The sequence below is a fragment of the Artemia sp. Qi Xiang Cuo genome, chromosome 4, assembly GCF_049724085.1.
Source record: "Artemia sp. Qi Xiang Cuo chromosome 4, ASM4972408v1, whole genome shotgun sequence".
Taxonomy (NCBI): domain Eukaryota; kingdom Metazoa; phylum Arthropoda; class Branchiopoda; order Anostraca; family Artemiidae; genus Artemia; species Artemia sp. Qi Xiang Cuo.
The window spans coordinates 10,457,207-10,480,132 of record NC_142797.1 but is presented as its reverse complement, the minus strand read 5'-3'; the positions used below and the strand labels follow the sequence as shown (position 1 = coordinate 10,480,132).

General features: G+C 35.8%; 1 protein-coding gene across 3 annotated transcripts in view; it reads right to left on the bottom strand.

Annotated features, from left to right (window-relative positions):
• The window catches only part of LOC148952773 (fibroblast growth factor receptor-like 1), a 217,272-nt gene that overhangs the window by 73,116 nt on the left and 121,230 nt on the right, over positions 1 to 22,926 (bottom strand). For all 3 annotated transcript variants that reach the window (XM_089088081.1, XM_089088080.1, XM_089088082.1), the window contains exons 4-6: positions 15,713 to 15,887; positions 7,157 to 7,332; positions 279 to 423 (exon numbers count right to left, since the gene is read on the bottom strand). In XM_089088081.1, the coding sequence (XP_088944207.1) occupies positions 279 to 423; positions 7,157 to 7,332; positions 15,713 to 15,887 (496 nt within the window). The remainder of the gene's footprint in view (positions 1 to 278; positions 424 to 7,156; positions 7,333 to 15,712; positions 15,888 to 22,926) is intronic.

Here is a 22,926-nt window from a genome sequence, read left to right as displayed (position 1 = left end):
GATAGTACTTGTGTGAATACTCGATCATCCCTTCAATTGAAAACTGTGAACCCCCCCCCAGACAAATTTTGGTAGTACTTTCCCCCTGGGGAAAATTACTGAAGTTTCCATGAAGCACAATCCTGGAATGTATAAATGTCTTTCCAAGAATTGTTACTAAGTATGCATATGCTTTCCTTTTGTATTAAAATAGGTTTTTTTTTTTCACCGTGTTATTCAAACTAGCTGTGTATGAATATAGTCATCTTTAATTAAAAATGTCATAAATCCTCACTTACCCACTATCAAAACAATGAAGGTGTGTTTCATCATTCCGAAGAAATTCGAAGCAATACAGCTATAGTTACCACTGTGGTCTCGATTTGTTTTCTCTATGATTAAACTACCAGGTGGACCAATGCTGCTTCTCATTGGTTCTCCGTCCTAAAAGTAAAACCAAATAATACTTAAGGCTGTGGCTCAGCATTTTACCACTCGAGCTTACATTCGCTTTAGATGACCACCAAAAAACGAGTGAGACAGCAGAAGGGACAACTTGCCTTATTAGAAGAATTAAAATACGCATCGAAGCCCAAAATTTTGCAAAATTTGAAGCATGTGGTATTTTTGTGGCAAAATTTTTTTTTTACAATTTTAACCCCACAGAAAAACACCCCGACTGATGTTATGGGAGTCTCAACTTATTTCCTATATTAAGAATATCGAAAAATCGAAAAATATTCAACATTAGTTTAATGCACCATTCTCAATCTCTTTATTGTCACGACCCGCCGCCTCCCAAAAAAGGGTTAAAAATAAGACAGTAACCTTACATCCCTCTTGTAATATAATATACCTCGCTTTTATTTTATCAGTTGAGCTTAATGTTTTCATTACCCATGGTCTGATACATGCTTATTTATTTCCTTTCTAACTTACACTTGTGAGTACGTCGATGGTTTTCGACAGCTGTTGAAAGCTGTCATTAATTTGACTTCCCATTGTTTGATACAGGCTTGTTTATTTTCTTATTAATATACGCAGGTAAGTATGTCGATGGCTTTCGATAGCTGTTGACGGCTGTCATTAATTTGACTTCCAATATTCTAATCTTAGTTTGAACACTAATTTTGTTAATATTCCAAACTCTTTTCGACTATGGATAAAAGCATTACCCCTTGGCTATTCCACTTTTTACTTCATCACTGGACTAACTATCTTTACTAATAATTCTATCCAGGTAACTGAAGCTATACTACTGGTCAACGTTTTCGTTATATCTTTGAGTTTTCATTTATTCCTTGTCTAAAACTTGGCCTTCTTAACATTATTTACAGAGCTTTTCTTGCTCGAGGAGACACCGATAGCCAAAAAGCTATTTATATGTGTTTTTTGTGTGTGTTTGTTTATTCAATTGGCCTTTGTGGCCTGAGCCTCAACTTAGTGAGTCTGTAACAATAATAATAATAATTATTATTATTATGATCATTGTTATGGACTCACAAACTAGGTTACTTATGATAAATGATGATCTTTATTTTCAATATCAGTAACAACACTTATGTTTACCCCAGTTCGTACTGTTCTGATCCTGCCAGTGCCAGTCTTCGATTTACAACAGCATAATCAATTAATAGGGTTATCCGTTTTACCATGATGTGATTATGATTTTAACTGTTAATGGGCTAGCTTATGGTCGAGTACGTATTAGTGATAACTAGATTGTTTTATGACCCTTCCATACCAAGTCCCTAAAAAACATGATATTGTTCCTGGGACATTGTCTATTTATTCTGTTAGCTACATGTAAAATATATAGGTTTTACAAGAACACTAGTCGAAGAAATAGCTTCGCAGGTGGAGGAAAACTTACTGAAGGTGGTAAACCTATATATTTTACATGTAGCTAACACAATAAATAGACAATGTCCCAGGAACAATATCATGTTTTTTAGGGACTTGGTATGGAACGATCATAAACAATCTAGTTATCACTAATACGTACTCGACCATAAGCTAGCCCATTAACAGTTAAAATCATAGGAACACTAGTGGAAGAAATAGCTTCGCAGGTGGAGGAAAACTTACTGAAGGTGGTAAAACTTTACTCAAAAACCCAGACGGCTCACTAGTCCTAAAATAAAGAAAGAGAGACAAAATCCGAAACTCTTTGAAGTTTAAAAACCCGGGAATAGGTCATTACTAAGAAAAATTGAAATTTTCAAGAGACAATGATAAAAGCAAAAATATGGGATTTAGAGAAGAATAAGTGGACAGTAGATCATGGCACATGTAAATTTACAAATACTTACAGATAATTCCAGTAAATAATACAAGTGATTTCGCAGTAGATGGTAAATAAACGAGTCTCAATAAACAATGGCTACATCAAGCACGGATCTAGAGCCTTAATTTAGGAGGGGCGGCGGTGCCAAAAGGAGAAAGGGGAATATTGCCCCCTCCCTACAATTTTGTTTAAAATAATTGAATTAAGGCCGAGTTTACTATCTATGTAACTTAACGCAACGGGAGAGCAACTGGCTCACTTTGCCGCTTGCGCAAGGCATTGGAAACTTTGTCGAGGTCAAGATTGCCACTAAACTTCGATAGCCGTTGGCCGATCAAAGCTGACCCAGTCAATGGGAAGGTTACACACTCATTGCCTGTTGTATTTGGTGAGTTGCAATATTTTTTATTGCTCTTTGATACCATCACGGTGTTGTAAATTTGCAACATAAGATGAATGGATAATCTAAGCGTCTGGACACAAACGTGAAAGGGTTCTATAAAAATGGGACAAAAAAAAGAGAAAAAACCTCTCCAAAATACAATGTCCGAGAGCGCACCCATTGTTTAAATGACAATGTTTGAGCATGAGGGGACTATGTCTAAAGTTGTTACCGGTACTGTTGGCAAAGGTACTCAAAAGTAAAGAAAAAGTGCAAGGAATAGGAAAAAGTCTAGTCAGTTGGCTGGAGAAAAAGACAAGTTATAGTAAGGGTGCAAAACTTATCCGAATTAAGATGAAAAGCAGGCGCGGCAAAAGATTGGCAGAAGATAAACAGTGCAATTTGATGCAGTGGACAACAAACTCTTGAGCCAGTTTGATTTTTTGTCCAACATTTTTCTGTATGAGACTAGAAGAGAACTAAATCAGGTCCAAAATATGATGTCAAGAGAAAAAGGATAAATGGACAAAGGGCGTGGTAAATGGTGCTAGTATACCTAGCCCTATTAGCAGGAAACGCATCTTCCAAAGAATATTACCGCGCAAAGGACCTCGCTGAGGTACGCCAAAAAGAACAGTTGGCCTTATGGTGCCCTGTAACAGGTTCCACGTGTGATAAAAAAAAAGTATAACCAGGTTATGTCAAGGGAGATGTGAAATATACTAACTTAACTAGTGACACAGTCTTGGCTGAAGAAATTGAGAAGCAAAATTTCCGACTTCCGATTGGTATGAGGCGACACATGCTTCTTAAATCTCTTTACAGTAGGATGCAAAGCCGTTCGGCATAAAAAAAAGATACTACCTTGACCCTTATAATAGATGACAAGCCGGTATCTTCATCACAACTATGAGTTTTTTCAGTACCACCAAATGAGGCAGACATTAGATTGTTGGCAGATGAATTGGCCTCATTGTCAGGGTACTTCATATAATGCTGTGTGACTGCTAGCAAGGAGGGAAACATTTACAGCGTTGGTGAAGGAGTCTGGAATTATTTTGAGTTCAGTAATGGAAATAAAATTATTCGATTTGGACGTATGTATTACGCACACTTTATCTGTGTCTCTGTCTCCGAGGAGCAGTGCATGCTCCCTTTGCATGCTTATTCAGGCCACAGCACTGTCACTGTCCAACCATCTTGTCTTGGATCTGCACTCCCTTGGGCTCTCCCTAACAGCACAGAAACGTTTCACTCTTACGTTTATAATATACACCGTCTTTGAACAATTTCATTGCTTTGATATGTTTCATTGTTTTTATTTCAGAAAACGATCGACTTTTCAGTCCTTATTTCTCTTATATAGTACTCAATAGTACAATTTAGGAAGTATCCTTAAAAAATTCGTTTGGGAGGTGCGATCACCCTCCCTCTTTGTATCCCTGTGGCTTTACTAGCCAGAAGGAAAAATATAGCATATCATTGTCCCTTCAGACCAATGTCTTGACTTTCCTTAAAATTCCAAGATTTTAGCAATGTTTCTCGTAATTCCCCACATTTTGCATACTATTTGCCTTTTTTCACTAGTCATCAATATTCTTATTGCCTGCTTTAGAGCCTTTAAACCAGTTACTGTCGGCACTTGATTGAGGTAGACTGATTTTAAATCTGTTTACGATTTGATGATTCCGTTTAATTTATTGGTAATTTAACTTTTTACTTATCATTTTACTTTGATTGAAGGGGTTTGATTACTAGCAAACACTTGGGTAACTACTATCTTAATCTTATTTATCTACGGACTTTCAATCCCTCAGCTGCTTTATTTTTACATTAAATAAAGGGTCAAAAGGTCAAGTAGCCCCAAGGACCAAGTGAGCCTGGGACCAAGCAAAATTTCATTTTTAGTGTAAAAATTTACGTTGACAAAAAACATCAAAGAGAGAATTCTAAACAATGAAGGAAGAAACAGGACAACGGCTAGTAGAAAGAAAAGATACAAACTAAAACGACGCGGATATTTTGCCTGAATGAAATGAGGTATCTTCAACGCTGATAAAACAATTTTAAAAACTAAAATAACCTTAAAAATAAATAAAATCCAAAACCAAAAATAAAAAGCAACTAATATCTATATATATAACAAAGCAATTAAATTAGTGTCTGAGGTGACTGACCAGCTAAGCATGAATCTATTGGATGGTCAATCCACATACATCTTTCTTTCCTCTTGTTTCATTCTTAAGTATTTTCATGGACTCGTCCCTGATTTCTTCAAACAATTATATATTTTAAATTCTGAATTATGCATTGAATTTTGTGTTTCTTTTTCTCTCAGAAATGATATGTATATTTTCAAACAGTTCGTGGTAACGAACTGTAAGTAAGGAGCGACCCGGCTCAATGGTAACCGAAACTCTAGAAAACGGGTTTTTGATACCAATACATACATCAAAAGAATCTGATTTCAATGCTGATTTCAAATATATAACTTTCATCAAGTTTAGTGCTACCCATCAGAAGTTACGCGCCTGAGAAAATTTGGCTGATTTTCGAAAAAAGGGGGAAAGACCCCCTAAAAGTTATTGAACCTTAATGAAAATCACAACATCATATTCATCGTATCAGAGAACCCTACTGTAGAGGTTTCAAGCTCCTATATACAAAAATGTGGAATTTTACATTTTTTGCCAGAAGAAAGATCACGGATGCGTGTTTATTTGTTTGTTTGTTTTTTTTTGTTTTTTTTTTCCCCAGGGGTGATCGTTTAGACCCAGTGGTCCTAGAATATCGTGAGAGGACTCATTGGAACGGAAATTAAAAGTTCTAATGCCCTTTTTAAGTGACCAAAAAAAATGGAGGGCAACTAGGCCCCCTCCCACGCTCATTTTTTTCCCAAAGTCACCCGATGAAAATTTTGAGATAGCCATTTTGTTCAGCATGGTCAAAAATATGATAAAAATGTCTTTTAGGATGACTTTTAACGTAAAGATTTAACTTTTAACGTAAAGAGCGTGGTATTGACTAAGGGGAGAACCCCTTCATATAAGTAATAACATATACGTAATAAAAAAAACAATAAAAAAACAAGCGATACGGCTCAATAGTAATCGAAACTTTTAAAAACGAAATTTTGATGTCAATAAATGTATCAAAAGAATGTGTTTATAATGCTGATCCTAAATATATAAATTTTATTAAGTTTAGTATTACTCATCAAAGGCTACGAGCCTGAGAAAATTTACTCGATTTTTTAAAGAGAGGGGAAACATCCCCTACAAGTGAAAGAATTTTAATGAAAATCACACCGTCAGATTCAGCGTATCAGAAAACCCTATTACATAGGTTTGAAGCTCATATCTGCAAAAATCTGCAACTTTGTATTGTTTGCCAGAAGAAAAATATACGAATATAGAAGTTAGTTACGTAAGTTAATTTGTCAAGACATCCATTTAGCAAAAGAAAAGTAAAATTTTTATGCAAATAAAAGCTGCATTAACTAAAAAACGATCAGAAATTAAATAAATAAAAAAAGTTTTTTAAACTGAAAGTAAGGAGCGACATTAAAACTTAAAAAGGAACAGAAATTATTACGTATATGAAAGCGGCTGTCCCCTCCTCCACGCCTCGCTCTTTACGCTAAAGTTTTTTATTGTTTTAAAAAATAGAGTTGTGAGAAAGTCAAACTTTTTATTGTTTTAAAAAATAAAGTTGTGAGAAAGAGTCAAACTTTAGCGTAAAGAGCGGGGTGTTGAGGAGGGGACATCCCCTTTCATATACCGAATAATTTCTGTTCGTTTTAAGCTATAATGTCGCTCCTTACTTTCAGTTTAAAAAACTTGTTTTTTTTATTTAATCATTCATAAAACCAAAACCTTTAGATCAGATTTCAATCCAGTTTTATGTTATGCCTCTATCTGGAATTCCCGACCCGTTAAATTTCGCTTATGTCATTCCTATGGACAATTTAAAAAACAGCTAACTAACCACCTCTTATGCCTAGACAGTTAGTTCTCTCCTCCCCTTTTTACCCCTCTATCTTTCCTTTTCAATTTGTTTATCTCATATATTCTGATTGGCAAGGTAGTTTTTAGTGTTGCTTAGTTTTTTTTCTTTTTTTTTTCTTGTACTTTTGTTTGATTTTAGTGCTATTGTTTATAATTATGTTCAGTCTTCCACTCTCAAAGGACATAGATCCTTTGTGGGGGTCTAAAGTTCCGTAATTTTTTCTGTGTTCCTTTTAAACAAATTGAATTGAATTGAATTATATCTACAATTGTCGCTATTGTGACTCAGCGTCGCAGAAGCTAATAGAGCTGCTTTAATCAGAGCACCAAAGAAACTGGATAAAATAAAATGAAATTAAAGTTAATTATTCTGCTGCGCAATAATCCTATAATTTACTACTACTGCTGCAAATCTCCTAGGTCTTGTATTTAATCTAGTCCCATAATCTAGTACAACTGATGGGCATAATGCATATGGGCGTATTTAATCTTCTTACCTACCTTTTCCCAGCGAATTAAAGGCACTGGAACTCCTCTTACTTCACAACTAAGCATCATACTACTGCCAACCATTTTAACTAGTTTGTCTCTGTGTGACACTTCTGGGGATATGCTAATAATAGATGGCGCTTCAGCCTGCAGTTGTTTTGAGCTTTCTCTATCTTTTATACCAGGACCTAGAAGTGAATAAGTAAATGATGTATGGCTTCAGCACAGTAACTCCCTCCCTAGTCTTGGAATGGGCCCCTTACCCCATCTATGTGACATTTTCGGGAGTATGCTATAAATAGATGAAGTTTACTGGTTTGTCCGTCTTTTATGTCAGGTCTAGAAGTGAATAGGCTAATGACCCCAAAAGATACCAGGAGCGCAATAGCGCTGCCTTAGTTAAGAGCGATGTGGGAAAAAAGTTTTTTTTTTTTTTTTTTTTTTTTTTTTTTTATCAGGGCGCTTCATATCGAAGGAGTTGTCATAGAAACTTTAAAAAAGCTCATTTGATTAGAAATTGGAATGACTTGTGCCCTTTTTAATAGCCGAAAGCGATTGGAGGGCAACTAACACCCCTCCCACGCCAACCATTTCCCCAAACACATCCAATCAAAATTTTGAGATCGCCATTTTGTTCAACGTAGTTGAAAAGTTCAGAAATTATGTCTTTGACGGTGACCCCCCCCCCCCCCTGAGCCCTCAGGGTAAGGGTTGTAAGTTATGCCCTAGGGGCATATAAGGTATGTATAGAAAGGGTTATCATATAAACTTCAGAGGGGGCTCATTGGATTCGTAATTTGGAGTCCTAGTGCTCTTTTTAAGATTCAGAGTGATCAGAGGGTGGATAATCCCCCCCCCCGACACCTCGTATTTTCCTGAAAAGCATCTGATAGAAATTTTGAGATAGCCATTTGTTGTCGTAAAAACTTCAAAAAAGGCTCGTTCGATTGGAAATTGAAAGAGGTATTTTTAATAGTCGAAAGTGATTGGTGAGCAACTAACCGCCCTTCCACGCCCACCATTTTCGTAAACACACCCAATCAAAATTTTCAGATAGCCATTTTGTTCACCGTAAATGAATGGTTTGTAAAATAATGTCTTTGAGGAGGAAAACTCCCCCAGAGCCCTCAAGGCAAGGGTTTTTGAAATACATCTGATAGGAATTTTGAGATGGCCATTTGTTGTCGTACAAACTTCGAAAAGAGCTCATTTGATTAGAAATTGAAAGGGCTAATGCCCTTTTTATAGTCGAAAGTGATTGGAGGGCAAATCCCACATCCACCATTTCCCCAAACACATCTAATCAAAATTTTGTGATAGTCATTTTGTACAACGTAATTGAAAGTTCCAAATATATGTCTTTAAGGCTGACAAACCCTCCACAGCCCTCAGGTAAAGGGTCATAAGTTATGCCCTGGGGGCAAATTAGCTATCATAGGTAGAGCAATAGCGCTGCCTAAGTAAAGAACGATGTTGGTACAATGTATTGTTTTTTGTTTTTTTTTTTGGTCTTAGGCAAGAGCATCGAAGGACTTGTAGAAACTTAGAAAAGGGCTCATTCGATTGAAAATTGAAACGGCTAGTGCCCTTTTCAATAATCGAAAGTGATTGGAGGGCAACTAAACCCCCTCCCACGCCCATCATTTCCCCAAACACATTCAATCAGAATTTTGAGATAGCCATTTTGTTCAACGTAGTTGAAAGGTCTGAAAATTAAGTATTTGAAGATGACAACCCCTACCCCCTCCACATATTTTTCAGGATAAGGGTTGTAAGTCATACCCTGGGGGGATTTAAGGTTAATATAGAAAGAGTGATCGTATAAACTTCGGAGGGGGCTCATTGGGTTGCTGATCAGAATTCTTAGTGCCCTTTTTGAGATTCAGAGGGGTCGAAAGGGTGGATACCCCCCCCCCACACACACACACACACCTCGTATTTTCCTGAAATGCATCTGACAGAAAATTTGAGATGGCCATTTGTTGTCGCAAACACCTCTGACAAGATTCATTCGACTGGAAATTGAAATGGCTAGCGCCCTTTTAATAGTCAAAAGTAATTGGAGGGCAACTAACCCCCCTCCTTCCCCAAACACATACAATAAAAATTCTGAAATAGCAATTTTGTTCAACGTAATTGAAAGGTCCGGAAGTTATGTCTTTGAGGATGATAACCCCCACTGCCCTCAGGGCAAGGCTTATAAGTTATGCACAAAGGGGTTATAAGGTATATATAGAAAGGGTGATCGTAAAAACTCTGCAATGGGCTCATTAGATTGGAAATCAGATGTTCTATCGGTCTTCTTAAGATTCCGAGTGATCAGAGGGTGGATAACCCCCGCCACACACACACCTCGTATTTTCCTGAAATGAATATGATACAAATTTTGAGATGGCCATTTGTTGTTGTAGAAACTTTGGAAAAGGCTCATTCGATTGGAAAATGGAAAGGGCTAGTGCCCTTTTTAATAGTCAAAAGTGATTGGAGGGCAACTAACCCCCCTCCCACACCTACCGTTTCCTCAAACACATCTAATCAAAATGTTGTGATAGCCATTTTGTTCAGTGTAATTGAAAGGTCTGGAAATTATGTCTTTGGCAACCCATTTTACATAATTTGCATTTTACTGAAAGAAAATGGCTCTGGATTGTAATTTTAGTATACATATTTTGATATATATTCCATAAATGCTTGATTATTTTTAATTTATTAAAGTTAAAAAGGCTAAGACATTTTAAAAGTATTTTGTTTATTTAAATCATACAATAAATATGGTAACCGAGTCAAACTCGAAACGATCAAAAATTAACATTTGAAGTCGTGACAACCCCCAAGTTTTCTCGAGACCAGAGCATAATTTTCACTTTACTGAATACAAAATTCGTTTTAAATGTTTTGCTTTTGTTTTTACTTGTTCAAAATGTTTCTACTGGATATGACAAGTGGAAAATGTTTCATCTTGCCCTCCAATTGAAGAACAATTATATTCGGCCCTTTTTACTAACCATAATATACTGGAGGACAAGCAGCCCTTCTCTCTAATTTATTAATTTTTGAAACGCATCCAGTTAAAGTTTTGTGACATCTATTTTGTTCAGCATAGTAGAACAGTCCAGCAACTATGTCCTTAGGGATATTAGGCACGTCAACCCCCCAGAATTATGCAATTAGCCCATTATGCTTTAAAACTAAATGTTGCCTTAAAACAAATCAAAAGGCATTATGTTAAATGGTTGCCTATGGACACCTCAGCAATATATCGAGAACGACACGGGGTATTAGGTTCAAAGTTTTGGGGATACTACTATTACTACTTCTACTCTTATAATTTAAATAAATATAAAGAGTGTAAGTGTATCGAGGTTGTCAAAGAGCATAGATGTAATATTCTGGGAATGATATTAATTTTTATTTTTAAGGTCAACTTCACAAGCTATAAAATTAAATTAAAAAACACTGTTTGTGTCGGGATTAAAAATTGTTGAAAAAGTTTCTCCCACATAGTTTTCCCATACAATCGGTTTTTAGAGAAGTCAAACTGAAAAGATATACAATATCCAAAGTCAAATAATCTTCCAAGCGTAAAACTACCGTAAATTACTATCAATGCATAAATGAAACTCAAAACGAACAGAAATTACTGTAGATAGCGAAATCAAACTCAAAACAAGCAGAAATTAATATGCTCAGGACCGATAGTCCGCGTGCCTTCTCAAAATCTCGACCCAATTTGCACTTTACTAAAAAAAAATACGTTTGAAATGTTTTCCCCTTTCTTACTTTCATAAATTGAAAATTATCAAAATCTTAACGAAGAGATGTCAGTATATGTCAATTTCACTGAAAATCCACGGTCGTTTGGTTGTTTTTTTCTTTTCAGTAATCGCAAATTGTGTTCTGGTCTTAAGAAGGCATAGGGGATATCAGTCCTACTAATGTTAATTTTTGTTCGTTTTGAGTTTCATTTATTTATTAATAGTAATTTTGGTAGTTTTACGCTTGGAAGATTATTTGACTTTATTTTTGTTCATTCTTGGCTTAATGGAGCTCTTTATTTTTCTTTGAAAAACTTGCCTTGTGGAAAAAGTTTTTAAATTAATCTAAGTAAAATCTCAATTTATACTTAAGAGAAAGGCAAAAAACTTCAAAATATTCTCAATGTCGGTGAAAATGGAACCAATGTCACATGAAAAATTGAAAATAGACGCCCCTTTTACAATTATTTGAAAAAAACTACGTTTTCTAAAGAGTTAAAGAGGCTGAGTCACAAGTTCGAACCTTAAAACGTACAGGGATTAGAAGGTACAGTTGGGGGGCTGCCGCCCCCAAACCCCCGCTTTCGCAGTCTTTAAATAATAATTTTTTTTTTAAACTGAAAGTAAGGAGCGACATTAAAACTTAAAACGAACAGAAATTATTCCGTATATGAAAGGGCCTGTGCCCTCCTCAACGCCTCGCTCTTTACGCTAAAGTTTGACTTTCTCACAATTGTTTTTTTTAAACAATAAAAACTTTAGCGTAAAGAGCGAGGCGTTGAGGACGGCACAGCCCCTTTCATATACGGAATAATTTCTGTTCGTTTTAAGTTTTAATGTCAATCCTTACTTTCAGTTAAAAATTTTTTTTTTTATTTAAAGGCTGCGAAAGCGAGGGGTTTTGGGGGCGGCAGCCCCCCAACAGTACCTTCTAATCCCTCTACGTTTTAAGGTTCGAACTTGTGACTCAGCCTCTTTAACTCTTTAGAAAACGCAGTTTTTTTCAAATAATTTCTGCACGTTTTTGAACAGTTTATTACTTATTATTGCTTGACTAACTGTTAGATGATTGTGTATTATTCTTTTCTTTCTCGACAGGGTGCTTAAAGGGTTGACCTTGTAACTCAGCCTCTTTAACTCTTTAGAAAACGTAATTTTTTTCAAATAATATAAAAAAGAAACTGAGTTTCTTTTTTAAACTTTAAATTCAGTATATAAAAAATTTCCTCTGACGGGGAATCGAAACCAGGCCTTCCGCCTGACAGTCAGGAGTATCGACCGCTGTACCAAAGAGACAAAATTGTAATTGTTTTTTAGTAAGTGGAATCTATTTTTGACGCAAGCAAATCCCCACAAAACTTGATATTTGGTTTTTGGAAAACAGGGAAGGAGTGAGCAGATTGAGCAGAATTTCGAGGATAAGCTTCTAGGCCCCAGAAAAGCTTATCCTCTAAATTTCAGCCCGATCAAACAACGTTAAAGGGGGACTGTGGTGGGAAAAATTAACATGGGCTCTTATAGGAAAACGAGGTTTTTCGTAAATGTAAATTCGGGGGATAATTTTTTCGGCCTGAAAATATCAAAAGGCCCTAACAGGTCGAATTCTGCTTCGAATGAGTCCTCATTCACCCGGATCAGTTGCCAATTGTGGCCTGTAGGCGTGGATAACAAAAAAAAAAAAATTTGAACTTTAAGTGGCTATATTTGGTTTTTGGACAACAGGGAAGGAGTGATCGGATTGAGCTGAAATTTCGAGGATTAGCTCCCGGGCCCTAGGAAGACTTAACCTTTAAATTTCAACCCAATCGGACAACGTTAAAGGGGGGCTGTGGTCGGAGGGTCGAAACTTCCGGCCCACTTTTACCCATGAAGATAAAGTTGGAGGGGGGGGGGTGAAATTTTGCACGTTTCTTAGTTTGAGCTTGGGCTAAAAAATGCGATTACCGCTGTCTCTCTGCGACCGCTAGGACCGGAAATCGCTTAACATTGTGGTGGGTCGCCTCTTTATAGAGGCACACGTGTGCCTCCTTGATAATAAATATTTGGCATGTTAAACCTGATTTTCTTAGTTAAAGGCTCACGTGGGCTGAATTATTTTTCAAACAAATTTAAGCCCATTTCTATTATCGCTTAGATACTGCTGAAAACTGACTTATACCTCTCTCATAAATACTGCGACATTTCATATTTATAAGTTTGCTCGTCACATTCATTAATAATTCAATCAAGCATATTGTTTTCGCCAAGAGAGAATCAGTCAGAATGGTTAACTACAAAGTTGTCTTAAAAGATTACAATTATTTACTTGCTGGTCACGTAGTTCACCTTTTGAGTCAACTCTTATTGCTGTGGTGCTGTAGATCTAGATCCTGCGATTCATTAGCAAAAAATCCCAATTCTCAAAAAATCAAAAGGACTAGATATATAATAATAATATATAAATACTAATAATATAATATATATATAATAATAATATAAATACTTTGAGATGAGATGAGATGACTTTTATTTTCAACTAATAATTACATCATACTTAACTGGCACTTACCACATTTTTAAATAACATTATCAACAAACGTAGAAATGGTAAGAACGTGTGACGTTTTATTAAGCCACTATTGTGGCTTGAGCAGCGTCAAACAATATTTCATCATAAACCAAACTCATTCACTCTTCCTACTCTTTTCATACCATTCAATACAATTTAACTCTCCCGAATAATAATAATAATAAAAAAAAAATAACAAACAACAATCAAAAATATTTAATTCCCACCCAACAAAAACTTTTTTAATCTCATTTTAAACTGAAACTGGTTTTCTGACTCCCTAATGCTCTTGGGAAACCATGCCACAAACTAACTGCATAATTTCTAATTGCAAAACTAGATCCACTCGTACTCCTTAATTCTGAGACTAAGCTTCCACGACCTCTAGTCCTATGATGATGATAATCAGAATTAAACTTGAACATTTAAAATTCTAAAACTGATAAAACATTCACGCGTGTGCTCATACTGAACAAATTCACCCAGTACTCGAAGCGCCTTATTCTGAAGAATCTGTAGTCTTTTAATATTTGAAGAAAAATTAGATGCATAAATACAGCAACCACAAACAATAAAAGGATGAAAATCAGTATGATATATATTTCTTAAAACAGTTAAAGGTAACACATGTTTCAAACGCCGCATCACTCCAAGACCTCGTGCAAGTTTAGAAGAAATCATATTTATGTGTTTATTCCAACTAGAATTATTATCAACATAAAATCCCAAATATTTATGTTCAAAAACCTGTGAAAGCGACAAATTTTCAAATACTATAGAAGCACTATTTAGAATTTTTCCTACCCTACTAAAAATCATATAATTTGTCTTAGAAGTATTAACAGCAAGGTAACTCAAGGAGGTAAACACCAAAAGGTTTTCCAGCGTTCGGTTTGCTTTATCCACTAATTCTTCTAGTAACCATGCAGAAATCGTCAACGCAGTATCGTCTGCAAATGCTGTAACAGTTGCTTCAGGCAGGCACTTGATATAAGGTCTTTTTTTCACAAGCTACAAAGCAAAGTCAACTTAGCTTTCCGTTGTTTATTCCCATTATCCGCGTCTAGCGTCAAGTTGGCTGGCTGATGAAACACAATTCGTGAAAAACACAAGAATCGGCTAAGCTTGGAAACCGAATCCAGTCTTCTAGGGGAAAATGTATCTGACTAGTGGTTTTTTGGTACCTAATTTAAATTATTCCGCTCTTGACTTTAATAAAACCTCCAGTGTTCTCTTTTTTATTGTCACTTACTTTAAGAAATAAAAACTTTGAAAATAATGACTGAGACCAATTATTAACGCTGGTTTATACATAAGAATTGATTATGATAATGGGACCGTGATTAATTTTTAAATAACTTGTATTATCATTTGTTAGTCTCACCTAGCTGGTAGAATCATCACAATCATGTCTTATAAGCAAGCTTTGCTTTTCATTTTTTTTTCTTCCGACTGAGACTTTTTTGCCACCAAGAAATAGCTATCCGCAAATAACCCCAAGGAGAAAACCAAAGGAGAAAATGTCAAGGAGTGGCTTTCCTACATTGCTATTAATCACCCATAGGTCTATTCAATCCCATCTGGGGAAGAGGGTTACCTCCTCTAGATTTCCCTGTCCCTTAGATCTTCAGAAAAAAATTGGCTTGGTTATTCCCATTGAAAAACACAGTTGTTTTGCCACCTTCGGTAAAAAAAAATCGAAGGTTCAGCAAAATTATCTCCCCTAGATTTTGAAAATACTCTTGGCCCTACCACTTTCCTATATTTTCGTGAATTTACTTCCCTGGGTTTATTATCTGAATATATACCAGATAAATAATGAAAAAAACATTGCAGCTAGCTCGTAGGCTGAACAGCTATGGGTACTAAATCAAAAAATATAGAGCGGGGCAAATCTTTTTTATTCTTTTTTTTAATGGAAATACAAGAGAAAGATGCTTTTTAAGATCAAGGGGTGGATTTTTTTTAAATGAAAAAAATTTCTTTTTTTTAACGAAAAAGTTTTTTTTTCAAAATCTAAGGGACAATTTTGGGGAAAGAATAATCTAGGGGGAAAGAATGAGGTAAAGAAATAAAGAGAGAAATAAATGTAATAATACAATTTAGTTACCACTATACAGAAGTACAACCTATCAGCTTGGACTTCTCTACGTACCTCCCCTCCCCTAGATTTAGCCCTGGAGTTCAGGATATTTAAAAAATAAGATTGAACTCGAAGCTTGTGTTAATTCAGTCCTGTAATAGAAATGTGTCTTAAAAACTTGCCTGAGATGTAAAGATAGATTATTGCATCTTCTGAGCCATACCCTGTAACGGCAGTGCATTTGTAAGTGCCGCCATCTCTTTCGGTTACACCTCGTACTTTCAAAACTCTTCCTCCTTCCTTTGTTTCAAATCGAGAATCTAAGACGGCTACATAATGATTTTCATTTGGAAACACCTAAAAATAAAAATGTGACAAATGATGTCGAGTTTACCAGATGTTACTGCTATTAATAAACTATCAAACAGTTCGTGGTAACGAATTGTAAGTAAGGAGCGACCTGGCTCAATAGTAACCAAACCTCTAAAAAACGGAATTTCGATATCAATATATGTATCAAAAGAATTCGATTATTATGCTGATTTCAAATATATAAGTTTCATTAAGTTTACTGCTACCCATCAAGGGTTACTATCCTGAGAAAATGTGCCTTATTTTTGAAAAAAGGGGGAAACACACCCTAAAAATCTTAGGAATTTAATGAAAATCAGACCATAAGATTCAGCGTATAAAAAAATCCTATCGTAGAGGTTTCAAGCTTCTATCTGCAAAAATGCGGAATTTTGTATTTTTGCCAGAAGAAAGATCACGGATGCGTGTTTATTTATTTTTTGTTTGTTTGTTTGGTTTTATATCTCAGGGGTGATCGTATCGACCCAATGGTTCTAGCGTATCGTGAGAGGGCTCATTCGAACGAAAATTAAAAGTTTTAGTACCCTTTCTAAGTTAACGAAAAGATTGGAGGGCAACTTGGCCCCCTTCCCCACCCCATTTCCCCCCAAAATAGTCCGATTAAAATTTTGAGATAGCAATTTTGTTCATCATAGTTAAAAGGCCCAATAGCCATGCCTATGGATATAACATGACCACCCTACAGCCCCAGGGGGAAGGTCTTTAACTTATAAAAATTACCCATTGTTTTCGCTAAGTATTTGTCATTGGGAAGCATGCATACATTTTAGGGTGGGAAGACACATTTTCTGCTGCTTTTTCACGGGGAACTTTACGTGTGGAGGGAAGTTTCCAGGGCGTGAACTCGTCACAGGAAATTATACACTGGGGGAATTTGATTTGCCAGAATTCCTATAATTTTTTTTTTATATTTCTTGCTTTCTCTTTTCCGTCTCAATTTTACGCGTGAAGCTGTTAAGGGTAATTGTACTGGGTAAATTTTCACCAGGATTGAATTACTTAGAGGATATATTTTTGGGAGGTTTTTCTCCGTAGAGGTGGGGCCAGATTTCCTGGCATTATTTAAAAAACGATAAAAAATTAATTAAAAAAAACAGGTTTTTTTTCAACTGAAAGTAAGAAGCAACGTTAAAACTTAAAATGAACAGAAATTATTATGTATATGAAGGGGATTGCCTCCTCCTCAACACCTCGCTCTTTACGATAAAATTTGAATTTTGTCCCCGTTCTTTATGAACATCTCCTGAAAAACAAGGATCGTTTAATTGGGACAATAAGAAGCTTTTTTCAAAAGTATAAGAAGACTTTAGCGTAAAGATCGAGGTGTTGAGGAGGAGGCATCCCCCTTCATGTACATAATACTTTCTGTTTGTTTTAAGTTTTAATGTTGCTCCTTACTTTCAGTTGAAAAAAACTTGTTTTTTTATTTAGTCGCTTCCAAAAGCCGCCTGAGGCTAGCATTGCATTGCAATGCTATGTCACTTCCTTGACCATTCAATTGAGTGAATTTATTCTGTGTCTTATATAATTGACTAAAAAACCAGTTTTTTTTAACTGAAAGAAGGAGCAACATTAAAACTGAGAACGAACAGAAATCATTCCGTATATGAAGGGTTGTCCCCTCCTCAACAGCTTGCTCCTTATGCTAAAGCTGTTAGCACTTTTGAAAAAGCTTCCTGTTCCATTTAAACGGCTCCTGTGTTTCAGTGGCCGGTCTTAGAAAATTGGGACAAATAGTCAAACTTTAGCGTTTCTTTTCTGTTCGTTTTGAGTTTTGATGTTGCTCCTTACATCTGCAATAGAATATATGGAACAGGCAGTGGCGTCGTTTGGGGGTGGCAAGGGGGGCAGTTGCCCCCCAATAAATTGGAAAAGACCTATTATATAGCCCATGCCCCTTGACTCTCTGGATGTGGAACTTTTTTGCCCCCTCAATAAAAATGCTGGAGCTACGCCCCTGGGGACAGGGATGATCACATCAAATAATAAAAGAGATCTGCGGTCAGAAGAGAAGCATCAGTGAGAATAACAACGGCTCACAAGAGAAAAGAAATCCTATGAATTGAATTGGAATTTGATTAAACTATATTAAACAAAAAACAACACAATTTAATCATGTGACAAGTAGCCGTTCAAGAAGAAACAAGCTCTGAGGACGAACGACTACAACAACCAATATCAATAAATTCATCTAAATAATTTAATATATATATATATATATATATATATATATATATATATATATATATATATATATATATATATATATATATATATATATATATATATATATATTATTATTATTTATTGGAAAACCCGTCATACAAAAAAGGAAAAGATGGAGCAATAAGCAAAAAAAGCAATAGACACAAACTTAGGAGTTATACATGTGGTTTTTAGTGGCAAACGCTGGAACTAAGATCTAAATCAGCTCTTAGAACAGATTACAAAAACGAGAAAGAAAAACTCAACTATACACTGCTCTGTAGGTACGCCACATGTTTCTTTTTTTAGGCTCCTAAATCCTGAACAAACATAAGCAATATGAAGATCATTGCATCCAGCCGTAATTGGTAAAAAAAGATAACCCAAATAATCATCAGTGAATTAAAAATATACAGTAGATAATCATATCAACTAGTGTAAATATGACAAGAAACGGTAAAAACGATTAAACGATACGTTCGCCCGCTGATCATGAACTCAGATCACTCTAAACAAAGATTCATTTACTCCGATATACATAAATAACAGAAACATGGAAATTATTCAATCACGGATCCTTTTACAACTTTACTTAAAGCAGTATGCTTAAAAGAAACGATAATTAATAAACAATTAAATTATTAGTAATATACGCAATTTATTATCAAAGAAAAATTGACACCAAAATTGAGAATAACCAGCGTCACTTAAATTGGACTCATACGAAAAGAGTCTAAATAATCAATCAGTTTTAAAACGGCAACAATTACGCTAAGCGCGGAAACAAACACTTAAAAAAGCACAACAAATACATCTCAGCTACTGGGCCATTACTGACGACCAGGGATGATTCAGCTTCATTAAACGGGAATTATAAGCACGAACTTGCTTTTCCACAGCTATAATGGGGTCAGCAATGCTGAATTTTATAATTAGATAAGAACTGCGCGTCCAAGAGGGAAAACGTAAAAGATATTTTGCGAACCGGAAGAAAACTGAACGAATTTTTGACTTGTCAGAATTTGTGAGCATTTTCCGAAACGGCGATACATACAGATAATTTGGTAGAGCGACAGAGTTAAAAGTTTCGAGAGAAGACAGCGGTTGAACCGTAACTTATCAAACAGTTCGTGGTAACAAACTGTAAGTAAGGAGCGACCCGGCTCAATGGTAACCTAAACTCTAAAAAACGGAACTTTGATACTAATAGATACATCAAAAGAATCAGATTTTAATTCTGATTTCAAATATATAAGTTTCATCAAGTTTAATCTCACCTATCGAAAGTTACGTGCCTGAGAAAATTTGGCTGATTTTCGAAAAAAGGAGGAAAGACCCTCTAAAGGCTATAGAACCTTAATGAAAATCACACCATCATATTCAGCGTATCAGAGAACCCTACTGTAGAGGTTTCAAGCTCCTATCTACAAAAATGTGGAATTTTGCATTTTTTGCCAGAAGTAAGATCACGGATGCGTGTTTATTTTATTTTTTTTTTTTTTTTTCCCCAGGGGTGATCGTATCGACCCAGTGGTCCTATAATATCGTGGGAGGGCTCATTGGAACGAAAATTAAAAGTTCTAGTGTCCTTTTTAAGTGACCAAAAAAATGGAGAGGAACTAGGCCCCCTCCCACGCTCATTTTTTTCCCAAAGTCACCCGATCAAAAATGAAAGGGCCTGTCCCCTCCTCAACGCCTCGCTCTTTACGCTAAAGTTTGACTTTCTCACAACTCAATTTTTTTTAAACAATGAAATTTTGTTTTAATTGCAAATTCTTTTCATTAACTTTAACGAAATTCATACCATCAGATTCAGCTTATCAAAGAACATTATTAAAGAAGCTTCAAACTCCTATCTGCAAAAATGTGGAATTTTGCATTTTCAATTAACTTTAACGAAAATTACACCATCACATTCAGCTTATCAGAGAACCCTATAAAAGAAGTTTCAAGCTCCTATCTGCAAAAAGGTGGAAATTTGCATTTTTTGCTCGAAGAAAGATCACGATGCGTGCCCTCCAAAAAATGGAGGGCAACTAGGCCCCCTCCCACACTCATTTTTTTCTCAAATTCACCCAATTAAAATTTTTAGATAGCCATTTTGTTCAGCATAGTCGAGAATCTAATAAATATGTGTTTTACGATGACTTAATACCCCACAGTTCCCAGGGGAAGGGCTGCAAGTTATGGACTTTGCCCTTTGCTTACATATTGTATTGGTTATTGGGAAGTATATAGACATTTTCAGGAAAGATTTTTTTCTGGTGGGGGGGGGGACTGGAGGAGGGGGTTACTCGGGAGAATCTTTCCGTGGAGAATGTTTCTTTGGGGTAAGGGATATTTCTATGAAGGGTGCGCTGAATTTCCAAGCATTATTTGAAAAATAATCAGAAATTAAATTTAAAGAAAAAGTTTTTTTAACTGAAAGTAAGAAGCAACATTAGAACTTAAAACGAACAGAAATTACTACGTATATGAGGGGGTTCTCCCCCAAGTCAATACCTCGCTCTCTACACTGCAGTTTTTTTTAGTGCTTTCAAAAGAGCTTTCTAATTAAACGGTCTTAGTGATTCAGGGGTTTGTGAATTATTTTTTTTTAACTTTCAACGTTAAGGGCGTTTTATTGACTAGGGGCAGAACCCCCTCATATACGTAATAACATATACGTAAAAAAAAAAAAACAAGATCTTTAAATCCGGGTCTTTCATCTAACGGTCGGTAATACGGCTCAATAGTAATCGAAACATTTAAAAACGGAATTTTGATGTCAATAAATGTATAAAAAGAACGGGCTTATAATGCTGATTCTAAATATATAAATTTTATTAAGTTTAGTATTACTCATCAAAGGCTACGAGTCTGAGAAAATTTACCTGATTTTTTAAAGAGGGAGGAAACATCCCCTAAAAGTGAAAGAATTTTAATGAAAATCCCACCGTCAGATTCAGCGTATCAGAAAATCCTATTACATTATCTATTGCAACTATATCTGCAACGTATTTTTTGCCAGAAGAAAAATATGCAAATATAGAACTTCGTTACGTAAGTTAATTTGTAAATTACGTCAGAACCAAATTTAGAGACAGCCATTTAGCAAAAGAAGAGTAAAATTTTTAGGCAAATTGTGTTTACTTATTCAATGACGGTGAGCCAAAATAAAAGCTGCATTAACTAAAAAACGATCAGAAATTAAATAAAAAAAAACAAGTTTTTTAAACTGAAAGTAAGGAGCGACATTAAAACTTAAAAAGAACAGAAATTGTTCCGTATATGAAAGGGGCTGTCCCCTCCTCAACGCCTCGCTCTTTACGCTAACGTTTAACTCTGTCTCACAACTCTACTTTTTAAAACAATAAAAACTTAAGCGTAAAGAGCGAGGCGTTGAGGAGGGGACAGCCTCTTTCATATACGGAATAATTTTTGTTTGTTTTAAGTTTGAATGTCGCTCCTTACTTTCAGTTTAAAAAACTTGTTTTTTTTATTTAATAAGTTACAAAAGAAGCATATGATAACCTAACTCTACGCTCAATGTGAGCAATTAATAGTTGTCGCGTGCGCATTATTGACGAACCAATGGGAAGACCGAGGTAGGTGATATGATCTACTGGCTTAATCCTACTATTACCGAGAGGAATATCCCTAGGCGACGCTTCATTCCAGGAAGAATGCAACTTTAGACTTTTCAGCATTGAACTAAAGACCTAGCTTTACATACTCAGATTGTACCGTTGCAAAAATATCGCTATTGCGCTGGATAGTGCTGCTCAAGTTCAAAATGTTGTCTGCAGAACATACGAGAGATGAATCAAGACTGGCGAAGATGCAAGATGTGGGAACAGTTGACTGTGCACCAAGATCTCCATTTTTGAAGAGTGAAGAGGAAGAAACAGCACCTTGACGGGTACTTTTTTCGACATGACAAAAATATTAGGGGTTGGTGCGTAGACTTGAGAGCCGTCAACTTTAGCTAATGGGTGAAGTATTAGGCGAATTCTAAGACGATAATACATGTCTCGAAGGGCTCTGATATATGAGGGGCTTACTCCACGTCTTGCTGCATGGAGTAGCATAGCGGCGTGAATGAGAGAGTCGAACGCTTTATGAACATCATGCCCAGTCAACACGAGAGTTTCATCTGATGCATCAGCATCGATCAATGCGTTAGCGCCAACCGACAAAGCGTGGGCACAACTGAGACGTGGCTGGAATCCAAATTGGTAAGGCGGAACATAGCATTTCGCGTTCAGATGGTCAATGAACAGAAGTTCAAAACGCTTACAGAAGGTAGTAGCCACTGTTATAGGGCGGAAGGACGAGTACTGGATAGCGAATAGCCTGATAATCCCTGATGTCCAACATTCATCATTCCTAAATTTCTACAGCACGTCTCTGTATCATTAAAAACTTTCACATATTCTCCAATTGGATGATTAAAATATATTCTGTAAAATGGATGGTTCTTTGATGCGTTAACTGGACCTTTGCAGAGACATAGTTTTAGCTTAATTATGTTTATCCCCCCCCCCTAACCTGGCTTCTTTTTTCAGATTTGAAGCCCACTACAACCACAAAGTGCAAAAGTGTATTTGAACTCCTTTTGCATTAGAATTCGAATTTCGAATTTTTCTCAATTTTTAAGATATTGTTCTGTAAATTTCTCTTAAGCAGTTCAAACAATCAAATTTCACTTTCACTGTCCTTGGTATCTCAAGAAAGAAAAACACTACCAACAAAGATTTGTCGACGTATTCCAGCCACCAGATGCTTAAAATTGCCTTAGATGTCTTTTTTTTAAACTTTTCTTCTATTTCTTTCTGCC